Genomic DNA, 25515 nt, shown 5'->3' on the forward strand with positions numbered 1-25515 from the left:
GAAGGAAGAAAAAGAAAGAAAGAGAGAGAGAGAGAGAGAGAGAGAGAGAGAGAGAGAGAGAGAGAGAGAGAGAGAGAGGCAAAAATGGTAGATAGGAGGGGGCAGCCAAGATAGTGCAGTGGACAGAGCACTGGGCCTGGACTCAAGCCGACCTGGGCTCAGACACTTTCAAGCTGTGTGGGCAAGTCACTTAATCCTGATTGCCTAGCCTTTAGTGCTCTTCTGTCTTAGACATGATACTAACAAAGAAGGTAAGGGTTTGGGGGGGGGGGGGAGGCACAGTGATCTTGCCTTAGTTCTATCAATCCGTGACTCCCCATGCAGACCTACATTTCCTATGCTTATCTTCCCCAAAAAGAAAACTCATAGAATTTATATGCAATTCTGGGGGGGGGGGGGAGCCTAAGAGTTCATCTATCAAAGTCAGGGGTTCAGGTTGCTACAGACACTTGGCAATCTGCTAAAGCATATGGACCCCTTCTCAGAATACCGTTTGTTACCTACACTATAAAATGGGAGGTAAAAGGTAAATTTTAGAGGTTAGTGAAAATAAAGAGCTATTTGGTTTTCCACACAATTTCACAGGTACTCTGAAATCTCTTCACAGATTCCATGTTATGAACCCTTAACCTAGTCCAGTCTCTTCATTTTACAAATAAAAAAAGTCAGAGGTATAAAGTGATAATTAACAAATGACAAAAGCTCAGTCTGGAACTCAGGTAAAAAGTTCAATATTCTCTTTACTCATTATACTCTGCCATCACTGCCTTTTCAGAAGATGGAAGTCAATATTTTTGAATATGTCTAATTTAAGTCCCCTGAGCAAACATACATGAAGATGATCTACTAGTAAATTCTTTCTTGAGAGATCTTGCCAATTAGTTAGGCAAAACAACTTTTAGAAAATGAGGAAAGTAGACATTTAAAATGAAAATTAAGAAATCAAGGCATTAAGGCAGGTAGAATTTTTAAACTTTCTGTCATCATCTACCCTCCTTCGGCAGTCTAGAGAAGCCCATGGAACTCTTCCCCAGATACATCTTTAAATGCATAAAATAAAAATTCATATGGGATTACAAAGGAAATCATTTATCCTAAAATAAAATTATAAAAAAATTTAAGTTACAGACCCAAAATAAGAATTCTTGCTTTAAGTAAACTGCTTCATTTGTAGACTTAAAAAATAATAAAAATAATAATAATAAAATACTCTGTAGGTATCACTACCACTCCACCTTTCCCTAATTTTTTCTTATTATCTTAGCCTATGGAATCAAATTGCAAAACTGAAGAAATAGGAAATCTTGTATATTTGCTGTGTAATTAGTTTCTGTGTTTATATAGGTTGAGAAGAGAGAAGGAGAGAGACAGAGACAATTGAGGGAGGGAGGGAAGAGAGAGAGAGATAGAAAGGGGGAGACAGAAAGACAGAGACAGAGAGGGAGGAGAGAGATAGAGACTGATAGAGGAGGGAGAGAGACAGAGAGGGACTATAGAGATAGACTCACAGGGGAGAGAAAGATAGAAGAGAGGAAAAGGGGAGAAAGAGACAGAGAGAGAAGAGGGGGAAGAGGAGGGGGATTTGTGTGTGCACACATAGGGGCACACATTAGCCCCTCTGTGTCTATGTAGGAAAAGAGGAGAAAGGGGGAGTGTACAACAGACTCCGTGACACCGTACCTGCCACTGGTTTCCTGACTGGCCAGACACATAAGTCGCTGGTAGGCTCCGAAGGCTGTTTTTCACTGGGGATCCCCCAAGTGTACTCCCCATTTCCCCAGAAGAGGAATCAGCGGCCAAGGCCATCGAATACTGGGGGTAGTTGTACAGATTGTTGTAGTACGGAAAGAGAGAGGGCTGGTAAAAACTGCCATAATAGGTGGAATCGGAGACCAGGTCAGATGTGTTCTCCAGGTGCCCTCTGCTGGTGACCGAAGGGATGTCTTGAATGACCATACGACCCTCTACAGGAGAGAGAGAGGAAAAAAAACATTCGTTTTTAAGATGGCAGATCAAAAATGTTCCCTCTAAACTCTCAGTATGAAATTTCCTCATTTTTTCACCCTTTAGTTCTGCTCCGCTGAAAAACATATAGAAATTAAGTATGATTACTTTAATTGATAATATAAAAAAATAATCAAAAGCATTCTCAATTTGACACAGCCTGACAGGTTTGGCTTCATAGACCAATTCTCAGCTTGGTTTTAGGAGACCCAAGGAGAAATACAGTTAACCTGGGATGAATTTAAGACATAATTAATTTTAATGAAAGCATAATTATTATGTGCAGTACTTGTAGTATAAAATTGAGTTTGTTTTTTAAACTCTTATCATCCATCTCAGAATCAATACTGTGTATTGGTTCCAAGGCAGAAGAGTGGTAAGGGCTAGGCAATGGGGGTTAAGTGATTTGCCCGGGGTCACGTTGCTCAGATATATCTGGGGCCACATTTAAACCCAGAACATCCCATATCTGGGCCTGGCTCTCAATCCACTGAGCCACCTATCTACCCTCAAAGTGTTTTTTCTTTGTTGTCATTATTAAGCAATCAAGAGCAAGGAGATACAACTCTAAAATGATTGCAAATCAGTGTGTCAAACCTTTAAAATTAAGATAAATATTTAAAGTCAACATTGTGTACTTAACTTCCTGTCACAGCTGATACTGTATCCTTCATACACCTGGACATCAGCCTAAAATTCTACAAAAGCAGGGCATCCACTGAACAAACTAGTAAGACCACAACTTGGCCAACCTGTCCATTTTCTCAATTTTATACTTTGGAGGGCATGTATGGCCATCCAGTTGGCTCTTTTATGTCCTTTCTGAATTTGGATTCACCAACCCCACATAATGTCCCTGCTAACACGTTACAAACTTCTTGTAAATTTTATTTTTCTTTACTTTTTTCCTTTCTCCAGGTAATGAGGCAAGAAACAACAATTTCTCTATTTGCATTCTCCTGCCCCGCTGCTCCCCCACAGCGTGTTAAAGCTATATATTCTGTTTATTCCTCTTGGGTGAACACCAGGAGTCTAGGAAAAATCTTTTTTTTTTCCTGGAGTCCCCCAATGGATTTCTTTCTCTTCTGACAACCAACTACAGGCATACTTCCTTCAATTGCTTGTTCTCTTTCATAATTATAGGGAATACATTAGACTGAAACTTCATTGCCCTTTAAGAGCTGTAATCATCCGTGTAAACACTAACCCAGTACCAGACAAAAAAAAATAGCATTAGAATGTGAGAGGCCAAGAACCTTCCTTACTCTCGGACTCTAAATCTCCTTACTCTTTCATTACCCAATGGATGCTTCTAGTCATGCTAGCTTTGGCTCTGACTCAATTTACAAAGGAATAAAAATAAAAATAAGAGAAATAACTCAAAGTAAATAAAGACAAAGAAAACATCCCCAAATTTCTCAGGAAGCAATAAACTAAAGACTATGTAAGATTATATAAAGATTATGTATGGAATTTTTTGTTGGGAAACATCTGAAGGAACACAACCATTACTTTTCAATTATCTATCTTCTACATTTCCCATTTCCCCCACCCCAAAAGATCGCTTCATATATTATTTTTTAAACCCTTACCACCTTATGTGTTAAGTATGATACTTCAAAAATTCAAAAAGTTATAACTATAATTCCTAGCATTTATTTAAAGCTGGCTGGTTCCTATCATCCTAATCATGTACAATTCAAATATCCATGGAAACCTGATATATACATACTGTGGCTATGAAGTAAAAATAACAAGGTACTCCTGAAACCATCCTACACCAGCAATTCTAATGTTACCAAGGTTATGCTTGACATTTTCCCACTTAACTCTACTTACATTATCAAATAGTATCAACCAAATGAGTCCTACTATGTAAATAACTAGTTACTTTGGTATCTAAACTACTCCACTGTCTTATTCATGGACAGCATACACAGGTTAATAGTGCCTTTTTCATACCCACACAGCCCAATTTCAATCTCTCGTCACCTTCTCTTGCCTTCCAGAACCTCCAAATGTAATGGAGAGTCACATCTTAATGATATACACAAATGGAAGGAAAGGCCAGCTATGAACCATCTAAAAAAATGAGTTGTGTTTGTGTATACATACACAAATATGCACATACAATATACATGTGTACATTTTTATCTTAAAATATTTATTATATCTAGATTTCCTTTATTTATTCCCTGGGAAAGCCTGCTAGGTAGTCTAGGTTCTGCCAAGTGCTATGGAGGAGGATATACAGTACACTTCCTGTCTAAGGATTTTATAACCTAGTTGTGGGATATGAGACGTGTATACAGAAAGTGACAGAGAGGGAAGTTCATGGGCATCATGGAAGATCAGGCAGAAGAAGTCAGTCTCCCACTGGACTATGATGACTGTGAAAAATTTCACAGAAGAAATAATACAGATTTTATTCAAGTGGCATCACATACGGATAGGACTTTAGTAGACAAAAGGAGGTAAAGACATTTAAAGCAGGGGGGGGAAGGTTTATTCATATCTCAGCTTAGAAATAAATTTAGCAGTCCATGGAAGATAAATGCATTCTACAAAAACCTTAATGAAAATGAAGTATAGGGGAAAGCTAGGTGACTTGATGGATTGAAAGCCTGGCCTAGAGATGAGGTGGTCTTGGGTTCAAATCTGACCTCAGATTTCTCCTAGCTGTGTGACCCAGGCAAGTCACCTAACCCCCCACTGCCTAGCCCTTACCACTCCCTCTGCCTCAGAACTAATGTACAGTATTGCTTCTAAGATGGAAGGGAGGGAGGAAAGGAGGGGTGAATGGAGGACAGATGAGCAACTGTCTTAACTACTTTGTAGAAAACTTTTAGGATGGATTCTATTTCATGATGTTCTAGTATCCAAGTTAGCAACATAATGCCACATTTAAAAAAAAAAAGTCAAGCGTACCTATCTTGGTTCTTAGAAAATATGCCAGCTTTCTTAGATTAATCATCGTTTTTGGAGTTGTTATTCAATAGATATTTTAGGTCTTGCATTCGAAGAAGTTAAGCTAAATAGGTTAAATATTCTTGTTTACTGACAATTTGTATAGAAAAAAATGACTGAGACAACAGTAAACCAAAACTTGAAAAGTATGAAGCAGAGGGCAGAGTATTCTAGAAATCCTTTTGTTCTATAGGCCACTGAACTCAGAAAGTAAAATAATCCTTGCTTATCCTTCTTCAGGACTATGTGCGAGGTAGGAGCAATTATGGACTTTAAAACTGAATAACCTAAAACTAGTTCTCACAAATTTGCTAAGATACTTTCCCGGTTTTTCATAGAGATCTCAGTACCTGTTACTTTTTTTTTTTTTTGCACTGATATATACAAGGTGAAATATGATTCACTCACTCATGAAAAGATCAATATCCACCCATGAGAAATATCATCATTGATTTTCAGTGTTGTGCCCCGGTCTTCAGGTCTATGGCATATTAATCGCAGTTAACCAGTAATTCATTCTAAGGGGGAAAGGGGAGAAGGGCGGGCGGGTTCCCTCCCTACACAAAAGATCCTAGAAGTAGCCACGCCTCAGAAGATCTGTCAAATTTGCCTGCTGAATTCCTTCAGTTCAAACCGACAATCTCCTAAAAGATGTCCCTAAAAATAAGGTGACCTTACAAGAGGAACAGCCAGCATTGGTCTGTCACGCATCCTCCAGCCTCTCCTCAGCTACCCAAAGGGAAGTCCTGCAAACCAACAGGGGAACTTCCAGCACAGTAAAGAAGTGGCCACAAGAGAGGTGGCTGCTGACTCCTGGGAAAGAGTGGCTTTTAAAATCCCTGTGGTACAGCAACATAATGCAATTATCCTGTTCCATTGAGAATAATGAACATGGGGAACTTAGAGAAGCACAGGAAGATTTCTGTGGATGTATATACAGACTAAAGCAAGAACTTAAAAAGTAATATTCACAATGACAACAATGTAAGCAAAAAGAGAATTCCTGAAATGCTATATACTTACAATGACCAAGGCTGACCCCCGAGATGTTGACAAAATGTACCTGTATCCCCTTTTTGGCAGAGGTTGGGCACTATGGGTGTGGAATATGGCACATACTCTCAAATATGGATGTCGTGTTAACTGGGTTTGCTGAACTTTTCCCCCCAAAACCCTTTTATGTTAAACTCTTTGTTAGAAAGAATGGTTCACAAGTTAGGAAAGAGGAAAAATATACGTTTAGAAAAGAAAGTTATATCTATATATGAAACAGCTATTCTGGAAGCTAGGTGGCTCATAGAGCCAGGCCTGCAGTTGAGTTCTTGAGTTTAGATCTGGCCCAGACTCTTCCTGGCTGGGTGACCCTGGACAAGTCACTTAACCCCAATGGCCCAAGCCCTTACTTGTTCTTTTGCCTTAGAACTGATATATGATATTGATTCTAAGACAGAAGATAGGGGTTTAAACCCTTCCCTTCTCTCAATAAAACCAAGAAAAGTAACAGCTAAGCAACAACTCTTAGATCTCCAAGTCTCTGTCACCAATTAATGTTAATTTATTAAGCACATACTATGTTGTCAATGATGTGGTGGTGTTAGGTGGAATCCAGGGTAGAAGTTGATCTTACTCTTTCTATCAGCCAATCAATAAGTATTTTTTTAACCCTTACCTTTCATCTTATCAATACTGTGTACCTGTGCCAAGACAGAAGAGTGGTCAGGACTAGGTCATGGGAGTGAAGTGACTTGCCTGGGATCATACAGCTAGGAAGTTTCTGAGGCTACATTTGAGTTCACGAACTCCCATTTCTAGGCTTGACTCTCAATCCATTGAGCCATCTGTCCACCCCTATTCAGTATTTTTTATTGTCTACTTCTATTACTATAAAGAATATTTAGTAGTTATATTTATAATAAATATTACATGCATATCAGTAGATTAACCTCTAGATATTTTATGCATTTTCATTTTCAATAGAATTTCTCTTATTAGCACTTCTTCCTAGTTTTTGTTCATTTCAAATAAAAATCCCAATGATTTGGGAGAGTGTCAATAAACATTTATTAAGTGACTACAAGGTGTGCTAAACTCTCCAGATACAAAGAATGGAAAAAGACAGTACCTTATCTAAAGAAGTTCACAATCTTAAGGGGGAGATTCATGCATACAATCAAGTAAAATACAGAATAAATGGGAGATAACCAAGAGAGGGAAGGCACTAGAACTTGGGAAGGCTGGTAAAGGCTTTTTGAACATGAAGGAAGTCAGGAGGCAGAGATGAAAAGGGGGAGCACTGCAGGTCTGAAAAAATGTTTGAAGCCATGAGACAGAGTGTCTCTGGATGTGAGAGGAGGAAGAGAAGGCAGAGGAGAAATGGAAGAAGGTTTGTATTTGAGCCTGGAGGTGATAACTGAATGACACAAAGGAGTTTCACTACAATGAAAAGGCTTTGCCTTCATACCTTTGTCTGGTGACTAAATGGGTTTCTGGTTCTGCCTACTTTTATCTAGGTATAATACTGTTGTCCCTTGGTTGGGGGGGGGCGGGAGGCAATACTAAAGAGATACATTAAAATCCAGATAATTCCAGAGTATATTTTCAGGATCCCTCCACTGTCTGGAAGAAAGGTTAGATGGAACATATTTTAAGATTTGTGATTTCATCGTTGTGGGGATTCTCTCCCCTAATGCAGACTGGAAGCCCTGTACAACTTGGTAGATGGCATCTGAGAGTAGTTGTGGCCAAAAAGTTCATTAGCTAGAGATCAGCTTTGTGATGAGGCTAGACTATTTAGCTGGATTATTTCTCAGGTGCAAGACATACAGACTTTCTTCATTTGTAAAATGAGGTCATAAAACTAGAAGGCTTTAAGCTTTAAAGCTAGAAGGAATTCTGTAGGCCATCTAATCCATAGAAGCATAGACTTAGAACTGGACAGAACTTCAGAAGTCAATTAGTCCAACCTCTCATTTTGCAGATGTAGAAAGAGATAAGTGATGGTTCCCCATCACACAGGTATGGAGTATCAAAGGTGGTGTTTGACCATAAGGCTCTTTGACTCTCAATTTTGTCACTTACTCTTCCACATTGCTTCCATCTTGAAAATGTATTCCTCCTCTGAATCTATAATTCATTGCTAGTAGGTTCTTGAAAATGACTCAGGTTGCTAGGTCATCTAAGAGAGCCCAGCATTCCCTGGTCCAAGTCATAATGAGGCATCAGAGCAGAACTTCTAGAGAGGTCTTATTCTAATAAATAAAATAGGAAGGAAATCCCTGTTGTATGAGCTGAAACCCTAGAATCTCTCCAACGTATTTTCAATTCCCAGATATTGGGGAAATCCTAGATGGCAGAAGTTGGTTGGTCTCTTTATAGAAACTAGAGATGGAGGTAGACAGGAGCCTGATGAATGAGTTTGCACTTTACCTACTGTTCTACACCATTAACTGATAACTGTAATTTTCTACAAGGGATACTGGATAATAAAGAGCAGAAGACTCATCGCAATCCATCATCACTATTAGAAAAAGAATTCAAACCACAGTAGGTCAAGTTGTGCCATTTTTATGTTCTAATGAAGTCACACTATTTGCTAGCTTGTTTTTTACCTTCCCTAGAGGTAGAATTACTCTCATTTCTTTTGGAGGTACTATCAATTAGTTTATCCATGCTCCTTTCTGCTATTCCCTTTTCTTTCTGAAATGTTTAGGTCAAGGTGATTTGCAGAGGTTATAACCAAAGAGGGTCCTGAAAGAGAGAAGGAACTTGGGCTTAGACTGAAACGTTAAAGCTTGGTCCAGGGCTCAAAGGAAGGCACAGAAGAATATTTTAGAGAAGTTTCTGGTGCCAAGAAAGGGCCATTGGGTATACTGGAACACAGTAAGCCAAACTGGGAAGTGTGGAGGGCACATGAAGGACAAGATAGTGGTAGGAACAAAATGAAAAGTCTTCAAAAGAAGGTATATTGATTTGGAGGGGGGGGGGACACAGCATTGGCAGGGTAGCAAAAAAGACACTCTGGGAAGACAAAAGTAGTAAAGAAACATTTAAAACACTGTACACTAAAAAGAAGAGGGTAGAGGCAAGAAAGACTATGACCAGAGTTCACATTAGTCCACATAGATATCTGTAAAACTGAGAATTGTCACTGAGGAAGAAATAAAGACTGAGTAGTAGCTAATAAATAATGTCCTATGCAAGACAAAGGCATGGGATTTTTAAGTTTTTTCCCCCATCTACTCAATGCATCAATGCACCAGGGATTTTTTTTAATCCTTTCCTACTTTCCATCTTAGAATCAATACCATGTATTCATTCCAAGGTAAAAGAGTGATAAGGACTAGGCAATAGGGGTTATGTGGCTTACCCAGGGTTACACAGCAAGGAGTATCTGAAGTCACATTTGAACCCAGGACCACCCATCTCCAGGCTTGGCTTTCAATCCACTGAGCTATCTAGCTGACCCTATACCAAGGATTCTTAAATCCCTCCCCACTGGATAGTCTAGTGAAGTCAATGGACTACCTTTTCAGAATAATGTTTTTGAATACATAAAATAAAATATTTAGGATTACAAAGGAACCAAATTATAGTGAAACACAGTGACAATTTATTAAAAATTTCTGACAAGTAGCTAAAAACCCCTGCTTTCGATACTTCCTCATCACTGACAAAATATTCAGATGTGGTAGAAGAGAGGAATTCTTCCCTTGGAGATGGAAAATATCTATATTTTACACAGAGACTGAAAAGTTTAAGAGATGTGACATTCAGAGGGGAAAGAACCTACTTGTACAGTAATATTTATAGCAGGTCTTTCTGTAGTGGCAAAGAATTAGAAATTATGGGGATGTCTGTCAATTGGGGAATGGCTGAACCAACTATGATACATTTTGGTATTGGAATACTATTGTGCTATAAGAAATGACAAGCAAGATAATTTTAGAAAAAGCTGGAAAAATTGGCATGAAATGATGCAGAGTGAAATAAGCAGAACTGGGAGAGCATCGTATACAGTAACAGCAATAATGTATGATGATTATCTGTGAAGACTTGGCTGTTCTCAGCAAAGCAACAAACTGGGACATTCTGAAAGACTTGTGACTTATGATGGGGAATGCTAGCCACCTCCAGAGAAAGAACTGTTGGAGTCAGAAGGATACAGATCAAAGCATTCTATCTTTCACATCAGTGTGTTTATGGTTTTATTTTAGAATTTTGGTTTTGTATGAGTGTGCTCTTACAACAATAACCAATATGGAAGTGTGTTTTTGCATGATAATAAAAATAAAAGAGATGTGACACTCCCAGCACCTCAAGTTGCCTGAAATCAAATAAGTACCTTTTCTCCTCTCTACTGGGTACAAGGGTACATTATATTATCTCCTCACATCTATGCCCATCATTGTTCTCTTAGAGAATTGCTCAATTTACCCTCTTTGAGAGAACATAGCTAACTAGATATGTACACATGGATTCAGGAAGAAAACTCTAAAAAGAGAGGCTATTTCTGAACTGAATAATAAAAAGTAGCACCCAAAGAAATTGTTGCTATTCCTTCTAATAACATGGATACTATTTCTTTTCTTTTATTTCCTTCTCCTTGGACAGCCAAGTGATGCAGTAAAGATTTAACTTGGAATCTAGAAGACTTGAAATCAAATCTTAATTCCATCACTTACTAGCTATTTGATCCTGGGCAATCATTTAACTCTTCAATCTGTTTCCTCATCTTCAAATGAAGATAATAATAACACCTAATTCAGAGGGTTACTGCAAGGGTTAAGTAAGAGAACATAAAGTGATTTGCAAAGTTTAAAATATCATATAAATGCTGGCTACTATTATTCCTCATTTAATGGCACCTACCTACCCAGCTCAGGGTGGAGTGTATGGGTGTTCATGGAGGACTAGCACCCTGGTGTGAGGGCTTGTTCATGCCCTAGCACCCCGCTCTCATCTGTGGACCCAAGAAGCTGAGTATGCACAGCGGCCCAGCCCAGTAAACCATCTCAGTAGATGGCCTAAATCAGGCCAAGTATAATCAGTGGACCACAAACTAACTCTTCAGTGAGTTAGGGAGGTGTCTTCACCAAACATGTGAAGACTTCCCCCAAATGAATGGGTGCACTAGAACAATTTGTTCCGAAGACCATGAAGATGGCTAAGGCAGGTGTTGTGGGACACGAACATCAGAGATGCCAAGTCCTCCACCACATCCCTGGTCATCACCACTCATCCTGAATTTTGTCTTGCTACTGGACTTGTATGACTCTGGAAGAGGGAGTGAGGTTGTTAAATCCAATTCATGAGCAAGTCAAGATGTCACCCTCTATAAAAATGAAGGCCAAACAACAACCACCTACGAGGGCTACTGTGAAGATCAAACAAAACAGTAAGTGCTACCTAAATATATTACCTGTTATTCTTATTTCCTGTGCTCTCTTGGTCAATTAGTCTATTACTACAAGTCTTTGTTAAGTACCTATTTTGAACCAGACACTAGGCCATACATTGGGTCCTCCATCTAAATCCAACCTCCTCATTTTATAGATGAAGAAACGGAGTCTCAAAAGTAGTTCAGCAAAATAATAAAGGTCACTAAGGTAGTAATTATAAGAAGCAAGATTTGAACCCAAGTTTTCCAAATGCTGAACTTCTTAAAGTGTTTTCTTATTCTGTCCCCTCTTGCCTCATTCACCTAGGTTTTGGACTTGTGAGTTCTCTGTTCTATCATTATTGAATCCTACTGGTAACATTTAAGCCCAGTGACTACTGACTCCTATTCTAGATTATATTTATGACTAGGCCAATGTTTTCTCTCCCTAGCTCAATTTTCTCTCAAGAAGGACCTAACAAGAGGGATTTTTGAACCATAGTAATTTCTACAATAAATTCTTACTCCAGTGCCTCATCATGTGGCCATAAGTTCTTGAAGGCCATGTCATAAGAGCTCAAGCTCTGACAGGTCAATCCATCAATCAAAAAGCATTTATTAAAAGCATCCAATTAAGTACCAGGCACTGTGCTAAGCACAGAGAATACAAATACAAAGAATAAAACAATACTTGCTATCAAGAAGTTGACATTCTAACAGTAGAGACAAGTACATTTTCATATGTGCAAAATACATATAAAGAGAATAACACAGAAAAAGATACGAGGTAATTAAGGAAGATGGGAGGAAGAGGAGTATCAGTTGGGAAGGTCAAGAAAGGCTGCTTCATGGAAAGAGTAGTTAATATTTGAGCTGTGAGAGAGACAGACAGAGAAACATAGGAGAAGGGGAAAGAGGGATACAGAGACAAATAGACTGAGACAGAGAGAGAGAGAGAGAGGGAGAGAAAGGGGAGAGAGATAGAAACAGAAATAAGTGAGAAACAGAGACAAAGAGAAAATGAATGCATAGCATAGAGAGGAATGTAAAAAGAAATAGAGGGGAAAAATTCATTAGTTGCTTTAAAAATTTTAAATTTAAAAATACAATGTGCAGATTTCATCTCTGTAAAAGAACATTTCCTATAACATTCAAGTTTCCATAAAACTCCTCCCCCAACTTTCCCCCCATGCAACTCTTATACCTAACCAAGAAAATTATGCGTAGGGAGTGCCAGAATATTTTCTTCTCCTCCTCCTTCCTTCTGCTGTTTGAGTAACAGAAGAAAATAAAGTTCATTGGTCCCAAGGTATGCATTAATATGGTGAGGCTAATAACTGAGAAAAACTGGAGAAATAAGAATAAAAGGAAGCTAGACCCAGAGGAAAGCAATGGCAACAGGATAAGATCTCTTGGTATTTTCTTCTCCTCCTTTCCAATGAGAAGATGACTCTAAATCACAAAGAACATATCAAGCTAGTACTCAAGAAATGGCAATGGGGAAAAGGAATATACAGATTCCTCCTCCTTTTCTCATGCATCAAAAATAACTGAAGAGATAAACATCACAGACAGTCATAATATCTGCAACCCTCCTCCAAAATTAGTCAGTTAATGACTCTAAACTCATATACTTCTCTCATCTCCACAAAATATATAATTTATCCATTAGTACATATAAATACTGTATACATTTGTGGCGTCTTTATATATCTCTATATAAAAGTTTAACACTGTACTAAGACATTTGGGACAATCATTATCCTTATTTTCTAAAAAGATACTATACTATCTACATTATTACTGTGCACAGTAACAAAAACGATGTGTGATAACTTTTATCAACAAGGCAAAGATCCAGGACAAGTCCAAGGGACTCATGACAAAAAAGGATATCCACTGCCATAGAAGGAATAGACAAAATGCAGATTGAAACATACCATTCTTCACTTTAATTCCTCCATGAATTTTTCTTTAGTGTAAGCAATATGTTTCTTGTTTAATAACACGATGAACAGGGAAATATGTATTATATAACATATATATACAACCTATATCACATTGCCTACCTTCTTGGGGAGGAGGGAGTATTGGGAGTGAAAATTTTAAGTTTATTAGTTTCTTATTGAATAGTGGGTTTTGAAAAGAATAGTGATAATCATTCAAAAACACTAATGAATAATTTTAAAAGGCAAATAAGATAACAAAAGAAAATGCAGGTTCTGTGTGTCCAGGACTCAGAAAAGGAAAGAATTCTTGGAACTACCATTTGAAAAATGTTTGAGAGGGAGGGGGTGGAGAAGAGAGAGACAGAGACAGAGGGGAGGAAGGGAGGGAAGAAGGAAGGAAGGAAGGAAGGAAGGAAGGAAGGAAGGAAGGAAGGAAGGAAGGAAGGAAGGAAGGAGAGAGCGAGCCAGTTTGGATGCCTCCAATGCTCTCCCCTACTCAACTCCAGCTTCTGGCCATCCCTGGCTTCCTTCAAGAATCAACTCAAATCTCACCTTCTGTAGGGAGATTACTTTCCATTTAATATATATCATGCATATTAAATAGCTATTACAATATATAATGTTATGTTCTTTAATATATTATATTCTTTATATTCCATCTTTATAACTGTTCTATATCATGTTGTTATATTACACTATATGCATACATATGCATGTACATATTGAATATTTTTTACATATTATCTCCCTCATTAGAATGTAAGCTCCTTGAGGACAGGTAGTATGTTTCTGTCTTTCTTTGTAGTCAATCAGTGCTAAGCACTATGTGTAGCACACACACATGCTTGACTGACTATCATGTTAGGTAAACCATATAATTTCTTGGTGCTTATTTCTCTCTGAAAAATAAAAGTAACAGTAAATGATAACCATCTAAACTAAATATCAGAGTAATATTTAGGAAGGGATAGGGACTAGATCTGTTGCTTCTCTGGGAGAAGGAACTCCCAGGGGATGAAACACCCTCCAGAGCAATGGGTCGGTAACCATTTTGGCCATGAGAGCCATAAATGCCTGTGGAAGGAGGAAGATGGAGGCGGAAGGCACTGGAATATGGGGTAGGGGCTGAAGGGCCCCCTGGGGCACATCCTGGGGCTCTGCCCGAACTGGCAGGTCGGGAGGTGGAGCCAGATATGGCTAGAGAGCCATACATTGCTGACCCCTGCTCCACAGGGAGCATTTAAGTAGTCAGCACTATACAAGTTGTCCTTATCCTTAATCCTGAGTATTTTCTGTCAAATAATCAATATTATTAAAGCAGAAGTAACCTGTCTCAGAAAAAAAAATCTACCACTCAGCAAAAAATAATAAATCCCAACTCAAATTTATATCTTTGGGGTACTGCAAAAGTTCAGACTTGGACCTCATAGTCTTCCCCAACTCAGGTGATCACAGAAATGGGCCGAGTCCTTTGTGTTTTACTGCTAAAGTATGTTGATTCAACTCCTGACCTTCTGGGAGGTCAGGCAGCAGCCTTGAAGGAAGCTGGTGTGATATCACTCCCTAAAGTCATAATCAGAAAATGTAGGAACAATATGTTTCTCTCACCAAACAATCATGGCACAGCCACTGTAAAATGTCAAACACAAATACAGCCTCAATACCCCGCCTTTTCTTTTTTTATGAACATTCAAGCATGGAGTAGGGAGTAATGCTGATCTCTCTCTCTCTCTCTCTCTCTCTCTCTCTCTCTCTCTCTCTCTCTCTCTCTCTCTCTCTCTCTCTCTCTCCCTCTCTCTCATAATTTTTCCCCTCTCCTTACTGCTTCTTCCTATCACCCAATCATGCCTCTGAGAAACAGAGCTCTATAGTATTTCCCCTTAAGCAAGAAAGGAATTTTATTTTTTGGCTGCTGCAGTTCCAGCACTGAACTTTTAGCTTGTCATAAAGTTAATGTGCTATTCAATGTTCATTCTAGGTAAGACTGTGGGGCTGTGTATTTTCTGCCACCCCTCAAAAGGCCATTATCTGTAATTACCCATTACCATGCATAATTATTTCTCCTAGCCTGGTCCATGACCTCTAGGACTTTATGCCGTTACAGCTCACTACACCATCTTATCAAATTTGTGAAGGAAGCTTTTTTGACCTTTAGTGCTTTTCAATGCATGGACAAAAGCTGCCAGTAAATTGCCTAACAGGTAAAGCATGATTTATTATAGGTCCACTAGGGAAGCATATGATACATAATTTAGTCAGGAGGATTCCAAATCACCTACCCCTTCCCTGGTCCCTGACTACCACTGGAAGGCCAGCCTTCAGGCCACTGCCACCACCAGCAGCAGCAAGCACCTCAAGGAGGCAGAGACTTTCTCCCCTGTCCTATTTAACCAACAAGTAGCCAGTATCACAGTAACCAACAAGACAGACCAATATCACCTTCTACCATTGAGAGAGTCACAGACCATTCCCATCCCCAAACTAACCCTCACTGCCCACTGCCCAGCTCCTACAAGATATAAGATGTCCGACATCAATTGATGCCTATGTCAACTTCTATTGGAGGTATCCCAAAGCCTCTCTGATCCTTGAACCCGTTATCTTCTGGGTAGCAGACCATCCATCTGGCCTGTCCCATTTATTGGGGAACTGCAATGCCCTCCCAGTGACTGTCCATGTCAAAACTCAAGTACTATCTGACCTTTCTATCTGTCATGAAGAAGGAGAATGATTTAAGATTGAGAAATGCTCTTAATTTTTCTACTAATATCCCCAGCGTTTAGCACAGTTTTTGAACCATAATAAACACCTAATTAAGAAATTCATTTCCATTCCACTTCCAGATTCATCTACTCCACCTGTTGGGGCCAACCTTAAGATAAAAGGAAAATAAAGCACAATTAGTCTTCGATTATTCAGAGACTCTATCAATTATCTATATCTCTTTCTTTTGTCTCTTAGTTATATCCTACCTAACAGCACTTCTACCAAAAAGAAGAAAGGAGTGTTATTAAGAAGCTAAATTCTAATCATAAAGCGAATGTGTTAAGTAGATTTTTGTTAAAAGAAACCTTTGGAGGATAAGAAAGTTTGCAATTAAAGGTTAAAATGTATTTACCTTTATTATCCATGGACTTAAATCTTATATAATAGCTAGCGTTTATATAAAGACACAAAGCACTCATGTAAATATATTTATATGGAATTTATATATTTATGTAAATTATATATACATATATTTACGAGTTATGTGTGTGCACATGTACACACATGCTCAAACTTTACAATTATCACATTTTGTGAATAAGGAAACTATAGCAAACAGAGCCACAAAACTGATAAGTGTCTAAGGCCAAGGGTTGGATTTGAAACTTAACTCTGTCTGCAGGTATTATGCTCAATCCACTATACCCCTTAGCTTCTTCTCTGTATGCCCAGGATTAAGAAGAGTGGGAAAACTGAATTTGGTTTATTTTTGCTTCTGCTTTACATCAAGAATAAATACTGAAAATCTTGGATTTTAGAAGGGAATTTGGAGCCCTTTGAATCTAATCTCTCATTTTACAGATGACCTTGGACAAATCACTTAATCTCTGGGAAACTCTGTTTCGTTACATGGAAAATGAGAACTTGACCTCTAAGTCCCCTTCCAGATCAAAATCTATGCAGACCTTCTTATCCTCCCCAAGAGACTCCCTTTGACTACTGGACATCCTGCTAGATCGGTCTTTCCAAAAAAACTTCCTTGGACTCCTAGTTTTCCTGTCAGCCATCATTTACTCAGATTCTAAGGGGAAGAAAAAGACAAAGGTATAAATCAAACACTGAATTGACAGTGGCCTTTTGTCTCTGAAGGAAAGCAAGAGAAGGCACAAGGAGCAAGTCAAGAGTGGTCAACATATCCATTAGAAAAGGCTCTGGGCTAGATAAAAATTGTAAGGGCTTACAATGTTCCTGACACTGGACTAAGTCCCAGGAATGTAAATACAAGCGAGGCAGTTCCTATCTTCAAGTAACTGACATTTTAATAAAGCTGATCATCAGGAAAGGGAGGCATGAATGGGTGGCAGGAAAGGAAGGATATACTTGATTGGGAAGTCTTCCTAAAAGGGTGTACCCTTTAGGGGAGTACCAGATAAGGAGAGAAGGACCCAGCAGAGAAGTTACTAAGGATCACAGCAAGAAAGTATTATCACAGCTAAATGAGAAGGAAAAAGTCCCAGGATAAAGCAAACTGATGCTGGTAAAACATCTTTTAGAGATGAAAACAGGTGTGTGAGACCAGAAGCAGAGCCCAATAATTGCAAGAAAGGGATGTGCATCATTATACCCTTTTCCTAGCCGAAGACTCCCTAGTCTCCTTAGGATTTCTAGCTAAGCTGGACCAGAAGAGCCATATGCCCATTGCACAAATGGTTAAAATTAGCTCTCCCCACCCAAATAGAAGGCAGTGAAAACAAGGCACCAAAATCACTGAAATACAACTTAAATATTCTTAATAGCCAAAGACTGCAAAAGTGGTATTTATTGGCAATCAATTCATTTCTATATAGTCCCACTATAATGAGATAGCAAATATTACAGTGAAATCCTCAGGAGTACAGCAACAGGAGTAAAGAAAAGGAGACAAATGCATCGGAATAACTTGTGTTGTTAGGGTGAGGCTAAATCAAAATAATGTAATAGCTATTAAACCTTCCCCTTGAAACTTTCCAGCAAATTCTTAAAGATAAAAAAAGTAAATCAGGGAGAGAATACACAAGAGAGTAACAGTGGGAATAGATGGGCTGAATCTGCATCCCTGGAAGAAGTGTTCACATTAAGAAGATCTTCAATCCAATCAAATGAAGACAAAAGACATAAAAATAGAGAACAAAAGGAGTGACAGGAGAGTGAACCAGACTAAATATTCCAATAATCGTATTATAACAATTTATAATTGGAACCTTTAAACCTTGGGTTTTACAACATTTTTTAAAGTCTCTAGCACTGAATGCTCTGTGATTTTTTTCATGGACTGGTCAAGAAACAGAAACTAGTCAACCAGGGCTCAAAAGCAAAGTATGAGTCTAGATGAGATAAAGAGAAATGTTGGTAGCATTAGTAGATACCACTTCTAATAAGAAGGAAAATCAAGAGCTAGGAAGTTCTCTGGTGGTGGTTCATATGGAGATGAAAAGCAGTAATAAAAGAATGGCAGATTAAAAAGGATGATAACCCTATATACCAAGATAAATTCAAAATGGGTGACTTAAATATAAAGAAGGAAATCATAAGTAAATTAGGTGAACATAGAATAGTTTATCTCTCAGGTCTATGGGAAAGGAAAGATTTTAAGACCAAGCAAGATAAAGAATATTACAAAATGTAAAATGAATAATTTTTATTATATTAAATTAAAAAGGGTTTGTACAAACAAAATCAATGCAACCAAAATTAGAAGGAAAGCAACTGGAGGGAAATTTTATAACAAAAACCTCTGACAAAGGTCTAATTTCTCAAATTTATGAGGGACTAAGTCAATTGTAAAAGAAATCAAGCCATTCCCCAATCGACAAATAGTCAAGGGACATGAATAGGCAGTTTTCAGATGAAGAAATCAAACTATCAATAATCACATGAAAAAGTGTTCTAAATCCCTCCTAATTAGAGAAATGCAAATCAAAACAACTCTAAGGTACCACCTCATATGTAGCAGATTGGCCAACATGACAATAAAGGAAAATAATAAATGTTGGAGAGGTGGCAAAATTGGGACACTAATGCATTCATTGCTGGTAGAGTTGTGAAATGTAACCATTCTGGAAGGCAATTTGGAACTATGCCCAAAGGGCTTTAAAAGAATGCCTGCCCTTTGACCCAGTCATGCCACTGCTGGGTTTGTATCCCAAAGAGATAATAATGAAAAAGCTTTGTACAAAAATATTTATAGCCACACTCTTTATGGTGGCAAAAAAAAATGGAAAATAGGGGGAATTGGGGAATGGCTGGACAAATTGTAGTATCTGGTGGTAATGGAATACTATTGTGCTGTAAGGAATGATGATCTGGAGGAATTCTGTATGAACTGGAAGAACCTCTAGGAACTGATACAGAATGAAGTGAGCAGAACCAGAACAACATTATACACAGTAACTGAAATACTGTGGAATGATCCAATGTAATGGACTTTACTACTAGTAGTAATGTAATAATCCAGGACATTCCTGAGGGACTTATGAGAAAGGATGCTATCTACATTGAGAGAAAGAACTGTGGGAATAGAAATGCAAAAGAAAAACATAGGACTTATTTATTACTTGTTTATATGGGTATATGATTTGAGGTTTTGGCTTTAAAAGATGGTTCTATAGCAAAAATGAGTAATCTAGAAATAGGTATCAAATGCTAATATCTGTACAACCCAGTGGAATTGCTTGTTGGCTCTGGGAGGGGGTAGGGAAGAGAGGAGGAAAAGAAAATGAATCATGTAAACCTGGAAAAAATATTTTTAAAAAAGTAAAAATGCTAAATAAAAAAAAGATGTTAGGAATGACATATTTTGTTAGTATTTGAGACTTTATTTCCCAAAAGATCTTCTTAGAAACACTAAGCATAAGAATTTTCCAAATATATGGGACTATTTTTCTGATTTATATTTAAAAGTATTTGGTTCCTTTCTATATTAATTTCAGAGTGGCCTAATTTTTCCACAGGAAATATTTCACTTGTAGCACTCCTTCCTGTTATGTTCTTATATTCCTGTATTCCAAATTAAGAGATGGGGGACACTTCTCACCAATTCCAAGGTACCCTATGGATCTGCCCTCCTAAACCTCTGGTTAATGAGCCCCCAAGCAGGGTGTTTTCCATAAACAGATAGCCAACACTTAGGTTTAGCCTCAAACAAATGCTCTTACTGAAACTGCACAAGAGGAGCACCCCTCCTCTCATATACCTGTAGGTCCAGGGAAGGAGTTATCTTGTAGTGAGGCACACTGGGCTCCCACATGGCCAGGGCTCCTCAGGCACATTTGAGGCCTCTCTCTCCTCATGGAGTTCTTACACCATTTCCCCTGAGTATGATAGATGTCTCTATGGGGGGCACCGAGGGAAGGGGGGATGCTTAGCTGTGGCTCCACTCCCAATGGCTCCGGTCAGTCCTCTCTAGAACCCAACCAGTTCTTAGACTCCTAGAAGAGGCTTCTTGCTCCAGCGGTTGCCTCAGTGTGACTGCTTTCTCCTGCCCGTGGCCAATGGGGCTGGGAGATGGACACCTGAAGCAATTCTTTCCCATCTGCCATCCCCTTCCAGAAGCGTTGGTCAGAGCTGTTAAGCCAGGCCTTTTAGGGGTCAATGGGGGCATGGACATTTGGCTCAACTTTGTCCATTCTATTTCAGCCGAGGAGGACTTGATGAAGGGGCACAAGATGGAGGACAAGGTGCAGCGACATCGATGCAGAGAGCTTTTCTGGAATCACAGCCTGTGCTTCCTACACGAAGACAGCATCGAACTTCCAATACTGTCTCTGGGTAAGCAATCACTGACTGCAGTAAATTGAATGGTGTGCTTTGGAGTCCATTTGCCCATGATCTCAAATTCTGGGTCTTCCAGCGAGGCTTCAAGAACCTAACCGAGACACACTAGAGGTCCCTCTCTCCACCACACTCCTCTCTTCCTTGGACCCACACTAGCAACCAAGTAGCTTCTCTCTTATTTCCTGAAAATGGCACAAGGGACAGTAAACCTGAGCCACCCTGGTGACAGAGTTTTAGCCCAAGGCCGCATCTCCCCTCCTTCTCACTTCCCATGTAAAATGAAAAAGCAACCGTCATGGTCTATTCAGAGCTATCAGTTACACAAGTGCCAATTTTATCTAGCCTTACCCTTCTCCTCTTCACTACTAACAACATTTAATCCAGGCACAGATAATACCCAAAGTGTTTTTTTAAACAAAGTTTCATGTCTAGAAGTTTTATGATGGCTGCTAAGTTCCAAATAGTAATACTAAATTATTACTAAACAGAATGCCGCTTTAAAAAAATGTTAAGTTCTAATACTATGCAGTCCTGTAATAACTATTTAAAAAAAAACACCTTACTTTCCATTTTAGAATCAAAACTATACTGGTTCCAAAGCAGAATGGTAAGGGCTGGGCAATGGTGATGAAGTGACTTGCCCAGGGTCACACAACCAAGAAGCACCTAAGACCCTGGAATAACTCTTGCCTAAAGATGGATTAGGTGCAGCAGAAACTCTTGCCCAAGGCTGGATAAAATACTCAATGATGAGATCAAGGATATACCGGCTATACCAGTGATGGCAAACTTTCTAGAGACAGAGTGTTGAGCCCTGCCCCCATCCTACCACCCCACCCCACCCCCAACTGAGTGCTGTGCCCCTCCCCCCACTGAGTGCTAGACATGCCCTGCCCCCCCTTACCCCCACATAGGGAGGGAAAAAGCACTCCCATTGGGCTGCTGGCCAGAGGGGCAGGTGAAGTGAGGAATGTCCTCAGCCACTGTAGAGAGGGGGAGGGGAATAGCCCAAGCCCTCTGCTCCCCTCCAGCTCTGCTGCCAATGAGCCACCCACCTTCCCCCCCCCTTATGCTCCCATTGGCTTCTAGAGAGGGGAGTGGATGTGAAAAAATATCATCAGGTGCAGTAAAGAGGAGCAGCTCTGCCCAAGTCCCCCTGCCTTTCTAGTAATTAACTGGGGGGAAGCATGCCCACAGAGAGCCCCTGAGTACCATCTCTGGCATGTGTGCCATAGGTTCACTATCACTGGTCTTTGCCTTTGCTTTGCTCTGGTCCAGCATGACTGATGGTACCGCCAACCATAGTCACCTAACCTGCAAACCCATAGCACTGACTGTAAATAGGGAATCAATGATGTAAGAAGAGATGACTCAGACCACATCCACGTGTCATCATGACTGGAGGGGAAAACCTAAAAACGTGCCCCTGACTGAGTAGCATCATTGCTTGTGTGTAAGACTTCCTGGTCCTACAAGCTGCTGGTTCTCTCCCTCTACATAAACAAACAAAAATGACTTCATATTTATTTTATCTATTTAACAGGTGCTGACACTGGTACATGTTTCCCCTAATACAAGATATAATGTGGTGATTTAAGATCCTTGGAGAAGAGATTGATTCATTTTTGCCTTGGTACTCTTAATGCCTTAAAAATTTTAATTGCCTTATTAAAAACAGTATTTTTTTAATGCTTGTAATCATAGACTACTTTTAGTCTATTAAGGGGCAGCTGAGTGGCTCAGTAGATTGAGAACCAGACCTGGAGTTAGGAGGTCCTGGATTCAAATTTAGTCTCAGAAGCTGCCTAGCTGTATGACCCTGGGCACATCACTTAGCTTAATTCTTACTGCTCTTCTGCTATGAAACCAATTCACAGTATTGATTCTAAGGTATGGATTATTTAAAAAAAAACAACTATTGATTACTTGATAATGAAAAACAGTAGCACATTATTTGAATCAAGTATCTCATCTGAAAGTCATGGAAGACTGGGGAGGGATGGAAGACTAGCACAAGAGATGACAGAGCAGGATCTACAAGCATCCTGAGAAGTTAAAGCATTCAGCTGAATCTAATGAGATGAATTCCAATGGGAAAAAAGTAAAGTCTTACACTTGATTTAAAAAAAACCAACTTCACAAGAACAAGATGGGAGAGGCCTGGTTAGGGAGTGGTTGTTATTGTTATTTTTAAACCCTTATCTTTCCTATTAGAATCAATCTTGTATATTGGTTCCAAGGCAGAAGAACTGTAAGGGTTTGGCAACAGAGGTTAAGTGACTTACCCAGGATCACGCAGTTGGAAGTGTCTGAATATATATTTGAACCCAGAGTCTCCCTAACTCTAGACCTACCTCTCAATTCACTGAGCTGCCTAGCAGGCCCCTGTGGAAGCAGTTGTTTTTAAAAAATATCTGAGGGTTTTAGAGGACTACAGATTCAATTATTCACAAGTAAGATGTAGCTGCCCCAAAAAAGCTAATTTAAAAGGCTGTATTGAGAGGCACAGATCTCAGGAATAGGGAGGTGACCATCCCTCTGGACTCTGCCCTCATCAGACCTTATTTTGAGTATCACGTTCAGTTCTGACTGAAATAATTTAAATAGTAGGACATTGGTAAGTCAGAGGGTTTCCAGAGGAGGACAATCAGGATGACAGAAGGCCTTAAGTCAATATTACATGAAGACTGGTCAAAGGAAATAGATGTGGTCACTCCAAAGAAGAAAAGGCTAGAGAAAAGTGGATATGATAAATGTTTTCAATTATTTCAAGGCCTATAATGTAGAAAAGGGATTGGTTTGATTGTTTAGGCCCCAGAGAATGGAACCAAAATCAATAGTCTGGAATTTGCAACAGTTGAAAATTTAGACTTGATATTTTAAAAAAAAATTCTAACAGAGTTGTTCTCATATGGCATGGGCTGCCTCTAGAGGAAGTAGATTGTCCTCTTCTTGGAGGCTGAATGACCCCCTGACAGCTGTTATTCCTTTTTTATACAGAATCCTTTTGTTTATGGGTTGAACTAGATGGTCACTGGAAGTCTTTTTTCAAGTCTCAAGTTCATTCTTTAATTCTATGAGACCTCACTTCTATCTAAATCTATCCAAAAAATAAATTTTGTTAATAAATCAAAGTCCAGAGACCTTTAGTGCTCATCTGAGAACCTGATACAGACCATGACACAGATAATTATTACTTTGGGACCCAGCATATACACTGTTAACTACCATTTTTGAAAGACAAGAATAAAACATAAAGGTAACTATAGCCAGGGAACCAATTACAACTAGCTTTATTTTCATCTAACAATTTGCTTTACTGAGCCACAGGAGAACCAAGTCTCTTGAAAATTAACAATGTTCTCTTATATTTTATCTCCACTAGAAAGTAAATGCGAATATCAATCTCAGGTCAGTGCTCCTCAAAACGGATCCTTCTAGAACCTTAGAAAAATCTGCTAGTCTAGGACACCTTGTAATTTACACAGAGGTGAGTGATATGTTAATTCTATAAAAAATTCCATAGATGTAAGTCTAAAAGAAACCTATCTTTTGGGGAAAGTTTGCCAAGTTTGTGGGCAGTAGCTGGCATGATCCATAAATACGTCAAACGCCAACTTCACCAATTTCTCAAGGCTTATCCTGTTGCAAAAACAATACTGATTTGAATATCAAGAAAAAAAAAGGAGGAAAAACACAAGGAAGAGAGAATTATTATCTGAGTTCAGAAACATAAGTACACTCCTACTAAGATATGAGTTGTAAGTTTAGAGATTTGAGTTTTTAAACTACCAAATGGGCTATGAAAACAATATTATAAAATACAGAATAAATAGGAACTTGGAAATTCAATTCCTCAAGATGTGGTGGATGTCAAATTTCTTTTTTACATTACATTTTATAGTCTAGAATATACCCCCCCAAACAGAAAAACTCTAAATTCAATATTAAGAATGTCTCAAACTATTTGGGTAGCTAATATAAATATAAGGTGATAGGATTTCAAATGGTATGGGAGCACTCTCTATCAAAAACTTACAAAGCAATGGGCCATTTTAAAAATTGTTGTTGAGTCATTTTTTAGTCATGTCTTTCTCTTTGTGAGCCTCTTTGGAGTTTCTTGGTAAAGATACTGAAGTGGTTTGCCATTTCCTTCTCCAGCTCATTTTACAGATGAGGAAACTGAAGCAAATAGTTATGTGATTTGCCCAGAGTCAAATAGCTGTTAAGTGTCTGAGGCCAGATTTGAACTCAGGAAGATGAGTCTTCTTCGGTCTCTAGGCCCAACACTCTATTCACTATACTTAGCTGCCCATAGCTGACAAATTAAATAACTTGATCACAAAGTCAGTATGTGCTGGAGTGGAACTTGAATCTAATCTAGGTCTTTCTCCATTTAAAGAGGCTCTCTAACCACTACACTATACTGCCTCTTGAACATCTGAATTCTTATTATTGTTGCTATTATATCTAATATTCATAAAGCTATAGATTTTTAGGATTGGAGGAAACCTTAAGAAGTCTAATTATCTACTCTGATTTGGGGGAAGATGACTCATCCAAGATAGAGGAGAAAGAACATCAAAGTCTACAGGCTTAACCAAGTGATAAGCTTAAACCGCTAGGATATATGAGAGACAGACAGAGAAAGGGAGAGAAGGAAGGAAGGGAGGGAGGGAGGAAGGGAGGGGGAGAGAGAGA

General features: G+C 38.9%; 1 protein-coding gene across 2 annotated transcripts in view; it reads right to left on the reverse strand.

Moving 5' to 3' along the window:
- DMRT1 (doublesex and mab-3 related transcription factor 1) overlaps positions 1–25515 on the reverse strand; it is a 134262-nt gene that overhangs the window by 81885 nt on the left and 26862 nt on the right. For both annotated transcript variants that reach the window (XM_044657357.1, XM_044657356.1), the window contains one exon: positions 1681–1964. In XM_044657357.1, the coding sequence (XP_044513292.1) occupies positions 1681–1964 (284 nt within the window). The remainder of the gene's footprint in view (positions 1–1680; positions 1965–25515) is intronic.

This window comes from Gracilinanus agilis, chromosome 1 (assembly GCF_016433145.1).
Source record: "Gracilinanus agilis isolate LMUSP501 chromosome 1, AgileGrace, whole genome shotgun sequence".
Classification (NCBI taxonomy): Eukaryota; Metazoa; Chordata; class Mammalia; order Didelphimorphia; family Didelphidae; genus Gracilinanus; species Gracilinanus agilis.